The 16,507-nt window shown below is 56.8% G+C and overlaps 4 protein-coding genes across 4 annotated transcripts; 1 reads left to right on the top strand and 3 right to left on the bottom strand.

Annotated features, from left to right (window-relative positions):
• Window positions 1–735: 735 nt before the first annotated feature.
• On the bottom strand, window positions 736–2,703 carry GGS23DRAFT_594485 (uncharacterized protein; the record flags this gene model as incomplete). The annotated part of the gene is made up of 1 exon (XM_051518173.1): window positions 736–2,703. One exon carries the CDS (start codon window positions 2,701–2,703, stop codon window positions 736–738), a length of 1,968 nt encoding a protein of 655 aa, XP_051375072.1.
• Window positions 2,704–6,252: 3,549 nt separating this feature from the next.
• GGS23DRAFT_594484 (cytochrome P450) lies at window positions 6,253–8,340 on the top strand (the record flags this gene model as incomplete). Its single annotated transcript, XM_051518172.1, has 3 exons — window positions 6,253–6,593; window positions 6,820–7,994; window positions 8,201–8,340. The coding sequence occupies 3 exons, from the start codon at window positions 6,253–6,255 to the stop codon at window positions 8,338–8,340; spliced, it is 1,656 nt and encodes a 551-aa protein (XP_051375071.1).
• A 730-nt stretch (window positions 8,341–9,070) lies between these two features.
• Window positions 9,071–16,405, bottom strand: GGS23DRAFT_383815 (nuclear protein 96-domain-containing protein). Its single transcript, XM_051513459.1, has 6 exons — window positions 15,700–16,405; window positions 15,505–15,609; window positions 11,758–15,410; window positions 11,387–11,632; window positions 9,719–11,332; window positions 9,071–9,660 (listed from the first exon to the last, which is right to left on the bottom strand). Exons 1-6 carry the CDS (start codon window positions 15,809–15,811, stop codon window positions 9,553–9,555), a joined length of 5,838 nt encoding a protein of 1,945 aa, XP_051375069.1. The 5' UTR covers window positions 15,812–16,405; the 3' UTR covers window positions 9,071–9,552.
• Window positions 15,659–16,405, bottom strand: GGS23DRAFT_383877 (uncharacterized protein). The gene has a single exon (XM_051513460.1). It carries the CDS (start codon window positions 16,361–16,363, stop codon window positions 15,842–15,844), a length of 522 nt encoding a protein of 173 aa, XP_051375070.1. The 5' UTR covers window positions 16,364–16,405; the 3' UTR covers window positions 15,659–15,841.
• Window positions 16,406–16,507: the final 102 nt, after the last annotated feature.

The raw sequence follows: 16,507 nt of genomic DNA, 5'->3' as shown, positions 1-16,507 counted from the left end.
TCCATCGCTTACTTACTTTGTAACAGGTCCCCGGTGGTCGAGTTGTAGGCCCTGGAGCTGGCAGGGTAGGCGGCCTTATTAGGAGGCGACTTGGGTGGCGATAGGGGTGTTCTTGTCTGCGCGAGGACAGTAAACAGTGACTAGGCGGAACACAGCCGTTGACCATGCACGAGACGATAGGATACTATGGAGTTAGTTGGGCTGGTGTTGTCCACACGAGCGACACAGAGCGGCGTATGAGGGCCTTGATGCTACATATGAACTAGTCAGCAGAAAGAAGCAGGCATATCTGTTGTCAGCGACGAGCACTCTTCATTAGGTGGCGCAAAATACTGGGAGCTGCCCGCTGATATCAGTCTCTAATAGCCCACTAGAAGAGACCCCTTTGGTAGCAGTAGGCGTGGGCGCCCTCGGCCTCGGAGGGTGTCGTAGCTGACAGGCGATAAGACTATGTACTAGGTATGCGCTAGAAACAAAGTCTGGACAGCGACATGAAAAAGAGCGAGAGACAGAAAGAGACGAAAGAAACGAAAAGAGATGCATCGTCGGCGTCAAGTTCCCAGCCTTCGAGCTTCGCCGTAGACCACATTCCCGAGAGAGAGACTTCGCAGGATCGTGAATCATAACAGCGCGCGAACACGACAAGTGTGTCGATCGCCGAAGAAGGGAAGTCTATCATAATTCCTTTTTTTTATAAGAAACAGCAACATCTTTTTTGTGTTCGCTTTGCCGGGCTTACGCCAGGGGCTGCACGACGAGCTCGCGACTCATCCGCTGGTGCAGCTCGTCGTAGTCTTCTTCCCCCGGGTTGTCCTGAACCCACTCGTCGAGACGACTGCGCCTCCGCCAGGCGGCGCGCACCGGCGAGTCGTTGCTCAGGTCTCTGAATACCTGGCGGTGCATCGGTGGCACGCGCCGCGACTGCGCGACGTCTGACAGGTATGCGCCGTCGCCGGTTTCGATGAACGACGTGCTGCCCGCCTGTCGCAGATACGAGAGGTCACGCGCGGGCCAGACGTTATTCCTGAACACTGGCCACGGGCTGCTCTTCGCCGTGATCTCCATGAGCGTTCCAGATAGGCCTACAAACAGCGTCGGCGAATCGTCGGCAGGTGAGGCCACCGAGTAGACCGGGGAGCTATCTCCGGCAGGGGGTAGGAGCCACATATTGAAGTTGGGCCGATAGTAGTCCAGTCTCGAGAGAGCGTGCCATCGGCAAGGCCGGCCGCCGATGTGATCACACGGCGCCCGATTTTCGGGAAAGGGTGGCTCGCTTATGATGGTGGGGGGCCGTGGAGTTGGGTAGGGCCTATCGTTGCCGCAGGGGAGAGAATCCGTATGGTAGTAGCCCTTATGCCAGCGGTAGTCGAATACTTTGAGCACGGGCGCGTACGCGCTGCCCGCGACAAACCTCTCGAGGCCGCGGGAGAGCAGGGCGTTGATCGGTGTCGAGATATCGAAGTTGTCCTGATAGAGCCTGTCGTACGGCGACGGCGTGCGAAGATCCTGGAGCCGAATCGTGCCGTCGTCCCAGGAGCTGAGGAGAGCAGACCCGCCCCTACCCACCACGGAACTCGTATCGAGAGGCAAAAGTGCCCTAACTGTTCTCGGCTTGGCACTTCCTGCATCATAGTCGGCAGTGCTCATTTTGGCTGCCGCTACGCGCACGATCCCCGTCGGGGTGAATCGGAGGTGCTGAAGCGGATTGTAGCTCTTGTTCAGAGCGATGGCGAGAGTCTCCGGATCGGTGAACTTGACAGATCGGATGAACTCAAAATCACACGAAGGATCGACGCTGTCCTTTAGGGATATGGCTTGTGAAGACGCAATGTAGGGCGCCTCCCCCATATGAGAGACATTCTCGTCGCCAGGTCCATCGAAAGTAGTTTGTTGATGGGGGGTGAGAGGGTAGGCTATGATGTTCTCCTTAGTTGCGGCGGCAAGCAGCCCCTGGGAGTAGTTGACATCGAACGACTGGATTTGCTTCTGAAGTATGATGTCGTTGGCGGGCGTCTTCGTCGGGCGGAAGTGAAGGAGGGTGCGCCCAAAGCTCTGGGGGTCCATGGATAGGAGGCGGAGATGCCCGTTGGCCCTGCCCACTAGCACTTGGGGGTTGTCCCCTTGGCTGCAGTTGTATCTGCTGTCCTTGAGGATAGACACGCATGTGACGTCGTCCTTGCCGGACCGGTAGCCGACTGATGCGCCCTTCTTACCGAGCCACTCGTCGGCCTCGGCCTCGGTGCGAGTGTGTCGTATCAAAGCAAAGATGTCCTCGCCGGCGCCCCAAAAGACGAGGTCCTGCGCGACGGCGCCGGTACGCCAGTGGTGGGCGTCGACTATCACGTTGCCGGGGATCGACTGGGTGGCGTGGTGTCGGTCGAAGCCCCGTCTCCGTTTCCCCGGAGGCACGAGAGCGTCGACGGCAAAGGCGCGTCTGTCCCAGTCTCTGGCTTGACAGATCAAGGATCGGGCTCGGTTCTTCCACTCGTCTGGCGAGTCGACGTTTAAGACCCTGAAAGTGGGAAACCGTGAGATGACGAATATACGCCAGCCACACTCCGAGATGAGCTCATAGAGGCCCCTGCAGGTTGCTGCTAGACGGGTAACACTCCTGGCGGTGTCGAGATACGAGATCAAGATGTAGAAAACATCAGTGGGCAGGGTTGCGAGACCTGGGGGCTCCCGGATGCTGAGAGAACCCATGTTGCCGGGCTGCGAGATGGGAAGGGGGAGACTGCGGAGCTTGTAATATGTGAGACCGCGAGCTGGGAAGATTGGAGGGATTTCAGGATCGGGACGAAAGTAGGACATGGGCCAGGTATTTATCGTCCGGGGCGATTGATGCCTGGTGTTGCGGCGTCTGCCTCGCATCCTCGTCTTCTTTTCCCCCCTCTAGTTCTATTTATTTATATATTTATCTCAGATTCCGCCTCACCCCCGGGTTCTTTTTGCTGTTCAGGAGCCGGCAGGTCGAGGGTTACATTTATGACGTCTGCTTCTGGTACCGGTCTCGCTCGGGGAATGTGATAAGTAATTTTCTTCTGAAATTTCCCGGGTGGGATGAAAGGGAGCGGGATGTATAGGAGGTCGGGTAAGACGCAGTAGATGCCGTGGCGTAGCCGCTGGCAAACGAGGTAGGTGACCGGCAGGTGGGAGGCAGGATGTGTATGGGACGTAGTCGTGGAGGAGTCCGCAGCGGGTGTGGATGTGCGTCGGTCGGGAGGAGATTGGCCGACGCTATCCACGGATGAGACGGCGAGAAAGCGGGACTGCGAATGGACTCAGGTCAGGGGTCTGCAGAGCCTGCAGGTCTGGGTAAGTCCCGGCCAGCGTTGCGACTCGTTGGCGCCCCTTGTCCTTAGTTGCCGGTCAGCGGGTCTCGGAGGCGAATGGACAACCATGTAAGAAGCTGCTGCAAGAAGGGTACTTTGAAGCTGAGAACCATGTCTTGGTACTGCTGGATTCTGTAGGTAGATAGTTGGGTGAGAGTATCTTTAGTTGTTGCACTTATCATATATATATGAGTACATATATACGTAGGTATACAGGGATGGGAATAGGAGCCTGCCGGTAGCCATGTAGGAGGTAGTACTGTAGTAAGTAGACACCCACTATAGAGAGTTTAGACAGTTGCAAATATAGGGGATCTAGTGGGCTTATAGTAATAGTAGGAGGTAGGTATCCCATATTCTTAGACAGGCCTGGGCGTGTATGGTGTGTTCCATTGAGGCAACTCCATCGAAACATCAAAGAGGCACAGAATCTAATGTAGGTACCTTGCCCTTGGCAAGGAGCTGATGGTGAGATAGTGCGAGATACTTCCATCGCGTCCCAAAAAAATTTCATCGAGGTGGGATCCGGGACAGGTCGTGGTGCAGCCGCTACTTAATCGATGCCTCCATCAGGTCTTAGGCGGTTAGAATGCGTAGAAGTAGGTAGAGCGATTCTAGGGCAGGTTGGTTGTTCCTTGAGGCTTTATCGCGTATATAGTTAGCTCGCACGCCCAGCCGGTTGCTCCATCGCGAATCTAGCTGGAGAGAGTTAGCAAGGTAGGCGAAGCAACCGCCTAACCTGCTAAGACAACCCGCCTATCTCTGCTCTCTCGTTTCGCCGTAGGTACGGTATACCTGCCTGCCTAGGGTAGTATGGCGATGGAACCCGAGGTTCCACATTACCTAGATACCTAGTCAGATAGGCGCATATTGATGCCATTCCTTAGCCTTGGAGCCGTCGAATCACCCGGGAGGTATCTAGGAGGTCGGTGTATAATGAATGCATGTGTACCTATGTCTGTGTATGTCTGTGCGAATATGCCTGTAGGCACGTAAGTCTGTATAGGCAACTTGGGAACATCTGTGATCTGCTTCGAGACCTACATATATTGAAGATCTTCCGCTCCGCTTTGCCGCTTCTGCAGTTGTCTGCCTGCTCCAATTCCAGCCGAGTCTTGCCTAGCGGCCCCTCCCCCCCCAATCTCGCGACCTGTACGTATCCCCATCTCCGTGTGTCTAGACGGTTGCGTAGAAACGCCACGGAGAACTTCAGGCCCATCAGCGTAATCCAAATGGCCGGCCGCCGTCGCACTACTTGCATGACACATCCATCGGTATGCGGTGGCATGTGGTGTAGATGGGACCGTCTGCGTATAGACAGAAGTCTACATAGCAGGTGGCTTATGTACTCCATACTCGACGCTTTGAAGCTGCCCCATAGGTATAGCATCGAATGCCGTCTGTGTGCACACTGCACATGGCCGGGTCTCGATCTTCCCTGTTTTTTATCGTGGTGCAACGCCCTCTGCATGATTGAGTCTTCTTCTTCGGCCCATCGGTCAGTAGGGCAGGCGTAGGCACCTAGGTAAGATACGAGGTCGATACCATGCAGATACGTAGGTGCTGGGCGGGAGGCAGGTATATGCCTAGTCGATATACAGGCTCCTCCCTACGGCAGGTTGTAAGGTAGATGGATGTGCGTGTGTGATGGTGCGCCTCGCAACCCTCAGAAGGCCCACCACGTTGTAGGTGGCATTCGTCATGCTGCTTAGAACTGCATTAGCCATGCTGATGATGTGGATTATATGTGGACATGTGTGGACATGTGTGGATATGCTAGATGATCATCATCACCGTCCATGGACACGCGGGTGGAAGATAGATACACTACGTAGTACGTATCTTTTACGAGACGAGCCATCTTGTACGTCTCATTCGCCTGATGGATGCTACCGCGATCCCCGACAGGGTCGTAGAGCCAACAAAGATTTTTGTCTCGGGAATACGACATGCCACATGTTATCGCCAGGCTTATCGAAGAGAGAATAAGCAGGTAGGTTGAAGTACCGAACCGAGCGTCGATCTACGGCGGGTAGGGGGACTTGGTCTGGCTGCGGTGGGTAGGACAAGCCCGTCAGCCTATATGCATCCGTCGAAGCGCAGAAGCGAGATGGGCCTGTATTGTTGATTCGGAGACGAAGGGAAGGCGAGTCAGATCTCGATAATGAGCTCTGATCTGAGAAATCCCCGGGAAAATATGAGGTTATCGGACGAGTTGGCTAAGTAGGTATTTCTTAAGGGAATATTCTTACGTATGAACATTTGAGAGGGGCAACTTCTCCGCTTACTTACATGAAGTGGGTGGAAGCGGTCAACCGCGAAGTCGCGTAGTTGCATTCCTATGCGTTTATGTGATATATGGGTATGCCTATGCAATAAGAGTGCCCGATAAGCAAACCAAGCCGGCCTTGTCAATAACCTTCCACAGACAGCCTCATCTCCAACTCTATATTGTACACCCTTTTCCTGTCGCACTCTCCCACGCCCCCTTGAATGCTCATAGCCAACTAACCTTCCTTTCCCTCACCATCCGAGTACCGGCAATAAATACTTCAATTTCAGATACGAACTCCTTATCCCCGTCCCGCTGAACCTCGAGACGAAGACGACGATCCGTTCGAGGAGGGAGCTGGGAATAGAGTAAAAAAAGATACATGTACATGTCGAGATCGAAACTCATGTGACAATGGGTGTACTGCTCTTTGCAATCGGTCCATGATTTGCTCTCCTGCAACCTTCTTCGGGATCCTTGCACTGAGTCTGCATGGGCTTTCGGCCCGTGTCCCCTGGACACCGGACAACGACACCACCACCATCATTATCTTCAGGTAGGAGAGAGAGGCACACACAGAGAGAGCATCTTAGAAGTACCGACGCTGCCAACGCCGATGCTGATAGCATCACCTCCCCTCCCAGCGCTATGGCTACGCCCGAGAGCGTCGCCGACCTGTGCCTCCCAGCCGCCTGCTTGATCGCGGCCCTCGTCCTCCTCTACCGCTATGTGATATACCCCGCCGCCTTGTCGCCACTTGCCAGGGTGCCGGCCGCCCACTGGTCCTGCTCGTTTTCGCCCGCGTGGATCCTGTGGGCGCGATTCGACAGCCGCGAGAACCACACGCTGCACGCCGCGCACCGACGGCTGGGGCCGGTCGTCCGCGTTGGCCCGAGCGAGCTGAGCGTCGACAGCGTCGACGCTGTCAAGACCATCTACCAGGGCGGCTTCGACAAGCACCCGTGGTATTCCGTCTTCGATAACTACGGGTGAGTGAGCGAGTCGTCTGCCGCTAGGACTAGGACACACACACACACACACAGAGAGAGAGAGAGAGAGAGAGGAGGGGGCGAGCGAGAACACGCCAGACCAAAGCAGCAGTCTTGTAGAACGAGTACTCCGTCCATACGCACACGGAACCGTAGTATATGTGCATACATACAGGCATTCGTGCTCACGTACGAATCCGACCCGGGCTAAGCCGCAGCGCAACAGGGTCCCCTGCACGTTCTCCGCCGGCCAGGCGAAGTCGCACTCGCTGCGGAAGCGCATGGTGTCGCACGTGTATTCCAAATCGTACCTGCACACGTCGCCGGCGCTCGCCGCTCAGGCCCGCGCCATCGTCAACGGCCGGCTGCTGCCGGCGCTGCGCGGCGCGGCGCGGGGCGTCGACGTGCACTCGCTCTTCTGCGCCGCCGCCATGGACTTCATCGCCGCGTACTGCTTTGGCGTGCGCCGCGCCACCGACTTCATCCGCTGCCGCGCCCGCCGCGAGCACTGGCTCGCCCTGTACACGACGCGCAAGGGCTACGGCTTCTTCGCCCAGGAGCTGCCCGCGCTCGAGCGCGCGCTCGGCCGGCTCCGCCTCGCCCCGACCCCGTCCTGGGTCCGCGCCGCCAACCGCGAGCTCGAGGCCTGGTGCCGGGCCATGAGCGACGCTGCGCTGCGCTGCCTCGACGACGAGGACCGCTCCGCCGCCCCATCCTCCGCCGGCACCGCTGACGACCCCGTTGTCGTGCGCGCGCTGCGCGCCGGCATCGCCAAGGAGGCCCGGACGCGCGGCCCGGCTTCCCCGCTCTACGCCACCGCCGTCCAGCAGCGCGACCTCTCCGTCGCCTCCGAGACCCTCGACCACATCCTCGCGGGCCAGGAGACGACCGGGGTCGCGCTGACGTACCTCTCGTGGCACCTCTCGCAGTCGCCCGCACTCCAGCGCGAGCTGCGCGCCGAGCTGCTCTCGCTCGCGCCGAACATGCGGATCCCTGACGGCGGCCGACGGGACAGGGTCGCGCTCCCGGACCCGAAGCAGCTCGACGCGCTGCCAATCCTGCACGCCGTCATCACCGAGACGGTGCGGCGGTACGCCCCCGCAGGCGGCCCCGAGCCCCGGGTCACGCCCGCGCCCTCGTGCCGCATCGGCCCGTACGAGGTCCCTGCCGGCGTCCGGGTCTCGGCTTCCGCGTACAACCTCCACCGCAACGAGGCCGCGTTCCCCGACCCCGAGACCTGGGACCATACGCGGTGGCTGCGGGCGGGCGCCGCTGCCGCTGCGGAACTCAACGGCGACCGCGGGGATGGTGACGGCGACGGGGAGAAGAACATCTATCGCCACTTCTGGGGCTTCTCCAGCGGTGGGCGAATGTGTCTCGGCTCGAACTTTGCGATGCACGGTTAGTGATCTTTTCTCCCATTTCTCCCCCCCCCCCCCCCCCTCCTTTTTCCACCCCTACGATCTCCTATAAACACGCACCTATCGACATCGCCATTCCCCCCACCCCCGATACAGAACCAAGCAAGGTAAAACCAAAGAATCGAGCACTCGTCGTTGCCCATCGGACTAATCGTCGGGTTGCGCGCACGAACAAAACTCCGCCAGACATGAAACTCATCGTCGCCGCCATCTACTCCAACTACGTGAGCCGTGTCGTCGACGACACCGGCATCGAGCAGACCGACGCGTACACGGGACACCCCCGCGGCAACGCGCTGTACCTCGCCTTCGAGCGGGTCGTCTGATGCCGCGGCGCCGGGAGATGGGGGGCTGGTAGGTGGCGTGGGTAAAGGTAGGTGGGTAGGTAGGCAAGGGCTGGTCTGGCGAGCGCACTCGTCGTCTCTCTGCTCTCGACGGAACCACGACGTTCCTTCCTTGGCCATCTGCTTAGGTTGGCTACAGTGGAACAGGCAGTAGGGCCGTGGCGTGCTATGAAAGGGGTGTTTACGCGTCTCGTGGCGCACCTAAACTATTGGATATGCGGGCTGCTTCTGTATAGGATCCACGTTGCGCCCCGTCTCACCACCGAACACATACTATGTCTCGTGTCACTCGCGGAGGTGCTCTCTCTCTCTCCTTTGACTATGGCTTCCCCAGTGAAACGGAAGGAGGACAGTGCACTGGTCGCGCCGTGTAGGAGCCCTCTGGCCTTCTTCCCACTTGCTCGCCTCGCCTGGCCCCTCTTCGGACGTCTTTTCGGGAACACCGCACTCTCTAATTGTCGCATAAAACGTAGACGCCTACATCCTACGAGTTGTGGTAGGTATGTTAGCGTATAAGGGCTGATCCCGTGCGAACATTAACATATAATTATACATCGTATATAGAATCACTAGCGACACGAGGTCGTGGCTCACCTTTCCCGAATGCTAAACTGTGCCTAAGTGTGTCTGGCAATGATATCTATCTATCTATAGCTACATTTATCTACATAACGCGTGGATAGATGGGTAGGTGATCATAGCACCCATACCACCATCCACTCCGTCGCGTTTCTCCTTTTCACGTTCACCTCCGCGGCCATCGTAACCGTGTCGTCCCCTTTTCCTTCTCTTCCTTCTTAGCGAGACCTCATCCAAGGCTTTCTCCCTTCGGTCGTATCCCGTGGACGCTTCCGACCGGTCGTCATCCTCGACCGAAAAGTAGAATGCCGGGATCGCAATGACGAATCAATCTTGATCTCGGAACCTTCCCTCTTCCTTGCTTCTCCCTTCACGCCGGAATCCCTTCCCACCGAAAAGGGTATGTGTGTTATGCATGTGTATTTGGGGGGTGTGGGTGTAGGGCTTGAGCGTATGCGGGGAGTAAATCAATCCAGCTACTACATGTATGCCTCCTATCCATCGTAGAGGCGAGTGCCATCTCCTTCTCTCTCTTTCTTCGTACAGCAGGGTCTCTTCACAAATTATTCAAGGCTGCGCCATCCTATAGGAGCGTCCTGAGTTTCTTCCTCTTTCTTAATAGCCCGCCATCACGGTAGAATAGTGCGACCACGCGAGGTCTCGTGAGTGCTTCAGCAAGACATCCTCGGTCAGAGGCAGGTGTAAGATACGCTCGTGTTCCATCTGAGCAATAGTGTTAATAACGCCACGTCTAAAACGAGTAGAAATCTGAAGTTCTTACCTCTCCTGCCTTCGCCATCCCAGTTACTACCTTGGCAACTTCTGCCGCCATGTCTGTCAAGGCAGCATACTCCGTGATACCAGCTTCAGGTGCATTGCCATGCATGGCCGGCAAACCTTCAAGGAGCGCGTTGACCAGACTAGGCGGCGGGTGTTCGCTCCGTCGGAGATAGCCCATCAACTGGAGGAACGCCTTGTAGACCTCGCCGCCGACGTTCCATTCGGGAACTTGCGAATGATGACCCTCAAATCGCTGGAGAAGATCCGCTAGAGCATCATAGTCGCGCTCGATGATGGTGGTCGGGGCCACCTCTTTGATGAAAGTCCGGTGAGCTTCGGCCCACGATTCTGCCTGAAGCAGGCATTGCACCTCGGCGGTAGAATCCTTCTTGACGCCTCGCATAAACAGCGCCTTCGCATGCCAGATCCACCGCTTTGGGATCTTAAAGTCCACGGCGAGTTTCTTGAAGCTGCTCGAATCCTCGCTTCCGATCTGGTCGGCATGTCTGCAGAGATGATCTTGGATGATTTTAGAGCGCGCATCGGGGTCGGTGAGATGCAGCCAAACGAAGGTAGCCTCAAGCCAGCTGCCCTCATTCGTCAGCTGAGCAGCAAAGGAGGCCGTGGCGGCGTCGGCCTTTTCGGCCGCGTCCTTGCCGAAAGAGACCCGACCAGTGGAAGTTAATGCTTGTCCTAACTGCCAGCATAGTCGGTAGTCCAAAGGGGAGAGCTGCGAGTTTTCCGGCCGCAATACAGCTTCCAGGTCCACCTGGTCGTGAGAATACAACCGTAATAAACCCCAGAGCAAGTCTTCCCGTTGATCCTGATTCGGATCGTTCCAGATACTCTTGATGCCGTGCTCCGCGAACCAGGTAGAAGGCGGTAGTTCTCTATCCTGCTTCACATCCTCCTTATATCGTTCGACTGCATCCGCAATGCCATCTGCCGTAGAAATTCCGTACCAGAGCCTTAGCCCGAAGGCTTGCTGCCAGTTAAGACCAAACCTCTGCGAAATGAGGAACGATCCGGCGCGATTCTCTAGCGCGCCCTTAGTCCCGTCGCAGACGCATACGTTTCCGCTGAGCATTTCGTAGAGCGCGCGAATCGGCTCGGAATATTCGGAGAGGACATTTGCACCCTGCCATTCTTTCATCTGGTCCTTCACGTCCTTCTTGACATCGTCGTTTGTCCCGATGAGAGCAACCAGCGTGGCCAGCCGAAAATTCCTCCCGTCGAGAAGGTGTTTGCAGGCTTCAGCCACCCGGTGGCCAGAAAGGGAGGCCAAAGTTTTCTCCTCGCTCGACCCAGCCATAGCAATCGCCTTGTTGGTTTGCTCCTCCACCATTTGTTCCCAGAATCGGGACAAATTCTCGCGGCGAAGCTTCTCTTGAGCGTAAGGGTCGCTCTGCAGCTCCGCGGGAATCTTCAGGTTGTCGAATAGCACACTTGCGAGTTCCCAGACCAGTCTCTCGTGCTCTTCGGCCGAATTTTTACCGCCACTCCGGAGCGAAAATTCCTTCATAGTCGTCTTCGGGTTCAATCTCACAGCCGGAATGTTACCCTCCAGATAAATCTGCACCAGTTTCGTGTGAGCATCGATGGCTTTGGCCGACATCTAGTTAGAGCGGGTTAGCAATACTGCTATAAATGGCACGCGATACTAACATACCTCGTTCGCGAACTTGGCGATCCGAATATCCTGGGACTCCGAGACGATACCACCTTTAAGCACAGTCATCAAACCGTTTCTTTCGGAGACGCGACTCGACCTTCCAAATAGTGAGTTGCTGGGGATAGCGGAGAAGACGAGCGTGCCGCTTGGACCCCAGCTGGGTCGCATGGTGTCATGCCAAGTTCGGTCCTTGTCATCCATCTCACTTTCATCGAGGTGCTTCGTAACTCGCTTATATGGCCACTAGATCGATAGTGTTTTCTTAGTGAATGCAACGTCTTATTAATTCAACTACATACAGATTCCATGAACGCCACCCATCGGTTGCGACTGATCAATATGGGAAGGGATTGGGATTAGTAACAAACCTTGACGCCTTTTGGCCGAACCGAGGCCTGGAGATACTCAGCCGGGGCCCTCGCCTTCTCAAATAGCGAATTCATTAGATCGATACTCGTGGCAAAGCCTCTGGCATCCGATACGGCGCGTTTCTTCGTTGGGGACTTCTCTGGAGCGGACTCGTTCGTCGCTCGGTAATTGTCGGTGTCATTAATGCTTTTCAAGCGTGCCCTATCCCGTTTTTGGGGGCTGATTGTCTTGCTAAGCATATCCATCCAGTCGTCTCCGGACGCGACCTGAACTTTCATGGGCGTCGCTGTCCCTTTAATGGCTCGCATCCGGGCTCTCATGATACCCGCGGGGGTCTCCGGTACAGCATCTGGCTGGGATCCGTCGAGTGAGCTATCTTCCTGCTCCACGGCGAGATGGCGTCTGAGGGAAGCACTCGCATCTTCGGCCTCGGACATCGCATATTCGTCGTCCGTATTGTCTTGTTCCATAGGGACAAGAGCATTGGACGTAGAACCCGTGGAGCGATTAGCTAAAAAAGACGGCTGAGCTCTCGCAACTTCAGTTATGCTCGCCTTGTCGTCAACATAAGAATTACCGCCGTCGAACGAGCCAGGAAGAGCCGGATAGATCGGCTTACTTTCAGACGCATCCTGGTCAGTAGGGGCGGCGTTTCCTGCGTCGACCGATAGAATTGCTGGCTCATCCTCGTTCGAGGTGAAGACGGGAAGGCCCCTGGGGGGGCCAGGCTCAGTAACTTCGTCTTCATCCGAGTCATCGAGGCCGTATGTTGTAAAATGCTCGACGGAGAAGGTCCACTCGCCAGTTTCCGCGTTATAATTCTCCAGCTTAGTGTCCGGAATTCTCTTGAGGCGCTCGACGTGTTTTCCTAACGAGATTGACTTCCCCTTCCTCGAAGCACGAGGCCACGAGTTCTCGAGGTTGATTAAGGCGGGGACGTTCAAGCCTTTTCCGACCGGTGGCTTCTTCGCGGCGTTGGGGTATACGGTGGCGGTTCGAGGGATTAGGATGACGATGTTGTCAAAGATGTTATCAATATCGACCGAGGTTAAGTCGACAGGCACCTTGAATTTGACGAAGCCGACGTTTTCGCGTCCCACCGTAAAATCGGATACCTTCTGCCGCTGGACTCTGTTCATATCCTGGATCTGCTCCTTGGTTGGGGACATCCAATAGTCACCAGGCTCTCCGTCGGTCGGAGTGGCTGCCGAGCTCTGAGGTTGCGGTGACGCCGTCTCCTCTTCGTGCACGACTGCCAACTCTTTACCCTTCACTTGCTCGACTTCAGGGGCGGACGAAGAATTTGACTTGGATCCATTAACACCAGCGTTCTTCGGCCGAACGTAGCCAAGCTGTTCCGCGCTGGGGGTGGAGTTGGCTGTGCCGTTTGCAGGCTCCCCGCATCCATTCGCGTCGACGTTGCTGGTATCGAAGCTGACGCGCTTTGTTAGCTTCCGGGAGCTGTTCGGGGTGTCGGGCAAGAGTTTGTCCTTCGTAGGGGTTGAGAACAAATCGCTGCGCAAGTCTTTGTTAATAACGAGTTTCTTGACACTGTTATTGCCGTAGAGCCTCGAACCGGAGCTAGCGGAAAAGGCGCCCGGGGCCAAAAGACTATCCTCAACATTGAAGGTCCGTCGAAGGTTGCTCGACGAGACGCTCTTGGCAAGAGAACTGCCGGTACTCCGAGACAAGCTTCCGCCCATAAGGCTCTGTGACAGTGTACCTGGAGTGCTAGCCGAGCTCGCAGGACTGTTCGGGGTACCGTAGGTGCTGTAAGAGAAGCCGAATCCGCGTTTCTGCGGCGTTATAAGCCGAGTGGCAGACGCCGGATTGAGCTTATAGTAGGGGAGAATAGAGGGCCGTCTCGACTGCTTCTTGCCCGTCGGCGTCGCAAGAGGACCTGGGTCGGCGATCTCATTTCTGCCGAGGTTAGCAAACAGAGAGCCGTACGCCGACGGGTCATTAATGCTCGCAGTCAGGGACGCTGTAGACTGGTTGGCTTGCGAGTTTCCGAAGAAAGAACCCCCTAGAGTGTTTTGCGGCTGCTGCTGCGCGGTCGACGATCCAAACAGTGAACCCTGCGGCTGGTTGTTCTGGTTCGCGCCGAATAAGCCACCGCCACTCGGTTGCGTAGTGCTCCCAAACATAGAGGGCTTCTGCGGTTGGTTCTGGCCCAGAGAACCGAACAAGCCGCCGCCTTGCTGCGGCTGCTGTTGGTTCTGGTTAGACTGGCCTAGACCACCGAACAAGCTGTTGCCGTTATTGGTATTCTGGGCTGTGCCGGCGTTACCGAACATCCCCAGACCGGTGGCCGGTTTGTTACCAAAGATGCCAGTTGCAGCTTGGTTGTTGTTCGGCTGACCAAAGGCGCTCGTAGTGTTGCTCGAGGGACCAAATAGACCACCTCCAGTTCCGCCGGTGTTGGTATTGGTTCCGAACGCATTTGTGCCTGCCGGCTTTTGCTGATTGCCGCCGAACAAAGAACCAGTCTGTGCTTGGTTCTGGGCGCCGAAGCCGCCGCCGCCGCCGCCAAACGCGTTGCTAGTGTTCTGCTGGTTTGCGTTTCCAAACAGACCGCCGCCAGGGTTCTGGGTAGCGTTAGTGTTGCTCCCGAAGAGGCCGCCGCCGGAGGGGGCGCTGCCACCAAAACCGCCGGCATTGCTGCCGAAGGTGCTACCAGCAGCATTGCTATTCGTGTTGCCGAAGCTGAAGCCCGGTTTCTGTTGGTTTGTGTTCCCAAATAACGAGCTCCCCGTGTTGGCGCCGGTTGATCCGAAACCAGAGTTAGCGTTCCCGGCATTACCAAAGCCACCGCCTCCGGATCCGAACAAGCCACCGGCCTGCGCTGGCTGAGTCGTCGTGGTACTGCCAAATACCCCGCCAGTAGTTGCTGGCTTGCTTCCAAATAAACCGCCACCGCCGGTGGAACCAGAACCGAACCCACCGGCGGTGTTGGAGTTGTTCTGGCCAAAGGTGTTAGACGAAGCATTGCCGAACAGCCCGCCTCCGGCAGTCGTGTTTGTCGGATTCGAGCCGCCGAACGCATTCGACGTCTGATTGCCCGAGCCGAACCCGCCGAAATTCGAACCAACACCAAAAGTTCCAGTGCCAGACGTGCCCCCGAAACGGCGACCACTAGCGTAGTCAGCTAATCTTAACTCTTCAGCGGACCACTTCTTGTAAGGGTCCTGGAACAAGATGTTTTGGAAGGAGTTTTGCGCGTTAGTAGCAGCACTCTCCTTCTCTACCAGAGGCTGGAAATTCGTGATGGCGCCGGTACCGGGGGGATCGCCCACGGGTCCCAAGGCCGTGCTAGTAGGGGCATTCGCCGCGCCGCCGAAGCTGCCAAAGTTCGTCGAAGCAGTGGTGTTGTTGTTGTTGGAGGTGCCTCCAAATAGTCCCCCAGTCGTGCCCGTGTTCGACGACCCAAAGGCAGGTTTGTTGCTGTTGTTGTTACTTCCGAAGATAGAGCCGCTAGTGCCACCGCCGCCGAAAGGACTGGGCGCCGAGGTGGTATTGTTGGAGCCGAAACTACCAAATGCGCCCGAGGTTGCAGTAGTAGAGGCACCAAATAGGCCGCCGGTCGTGGCCGTGCCGCTGAAGGCAGGCTTCGAGCCGAAGGCGCCGGTGTTGCTGGCCGATCCAAATCCGCCTGGAAGAAATACGTTAGCATATACTGGCTGAAGATGGTGGCCTCGCGGCAAGGCAAAGGACTGTGTGCGATGAGAGGGCGGAGCGGCACGCACCGGTGTTACTGCCGAACGCCGATGTGTTTCCAGAGCCGAAGAGGCCGCCCCCGGTGGTGTTGCTGGGGGCACCAAAGCCACCAGGGTTGTTATTTGCGCCGAAGCCTTTCGCAGCCGTGCCGGGTTAGTCGAGTGCTGGCCAAGGTAGAGGGCGGGAGGACTCGAGATGCGCTAACGAAAGGAGGCAATACGTACCTGGGTTACTCGCGGTGTTGTTGGCCCCGAAGCTGCCAAAGGTGTTGTTAGGGGTATTGTTGGTGTTGCTGCCGAAGCCGTTACCGCTGCCGAACCCTCCGAAGTTCGACATGACGGCGGCTGTGGATACGAGGAGATAGGTTTAGGTCAAGGGTAAGGCACGCGACTGTGTGTGGTGCCGGACAAAGGGGGCGCGTCTGACGCGTGCGTTGAGGTCAGAGGGAACAAGTACGAGATTAAATAGAGAGAGACATGGAAGAGCGGGCGGTCGGTCGTCGAAAGGACGGTCGGAGGATATATCGAAGGGCGATGGATGATGCGCCGGGAAGTATCGCGAACGAGGATGGTACTTTTTTTTTTCCCCCTTCTGCGATGCGCGGCGATGGGGAATATGATGGGAGACTGGAAGGAAGGAGAATAGACCAATTCCTACCCAGCCAAGGCTGTGGGAGGGGGAGAATAAGCGGTGGCGAAGAGGATGGAAGAAGAGGAAAAGGAAGGGAGTCGATGGTGAAGAATGACCTTTCGGGGCGAGGTCGACACCAGACGGAGAGGATGGAAAAAGAAGAGTCTCTCTCGTTGGAGGAGTTGTGTGAGTAGTGTAGAGGTGACGGGTCGGGATCAGCTTGGGGGAGAGATTTAGTAAGGCGGAAAGAATGGACATGGTTGGGTTGACAGGGCCGCCTCTGGGCGCGGCCAATGAGACTGCCCCAGGACGGAAAAGTAGTGGGGTCTCGGGTTGACTGCCTTCGCAACGAGATATCCTTCTAGCGGGATATATCCGTTTAACGGGCGCCACACTTCCACT

Source organism: Durotheca rogersii (assembly GCF_024521655.1).
Source record: "Durotheca rogersii strain YMJ 92031201 chromosome Unknown GGS23scaffold_4, whole genome shotgun sequence".
Classification (NCBI taxonomy): Eukaryota; Fungi; Ascomycota; class Sordariomycetes; order Xylariales; family Xylariaceae; genus Durotheca; species Durotheca rogersii.
The sequence above is the reverse complement of the archived record's forward strand: the minus strand, read 5'-3'. Positions and strand labels throughout refer to the sequence as shown.

Excerpts from the sequence above, each read along its gene's own strand:
- GGS23DRAFT_383877 (XM_051513460.1), bottom strand. The coding sequence starts at position 16,363 with ATGTCCATTCTTTCCGCCTTACTAAATCTCTCCCCCAAGCTGATCCCG.
- GGS23DRAFT_383815 (XM_051513459.1), bottom strand. The coding sequence starts at position 15,811 with ATGTCGAACTTCGGAGGGTTCGGCAGCGGTAACGGCTTCGGCAGCAAC. Across the intron at positions 11,333-11,386 it reads TCGCCAAGTTCGCGAACGAG|ATGTCGGCCAAAGCCATCGA; the intron begins GTATGTTAGTAT and ends CGCTCTAACTAG. Across the intron at positions 9,661-9,718 it reads GGATGGCGAAGGCAGGAGAG|ATGGAACACGAGCGTATCTT; the intron begins GTAAGAACTTCA and ends ACTATTGCTCAG.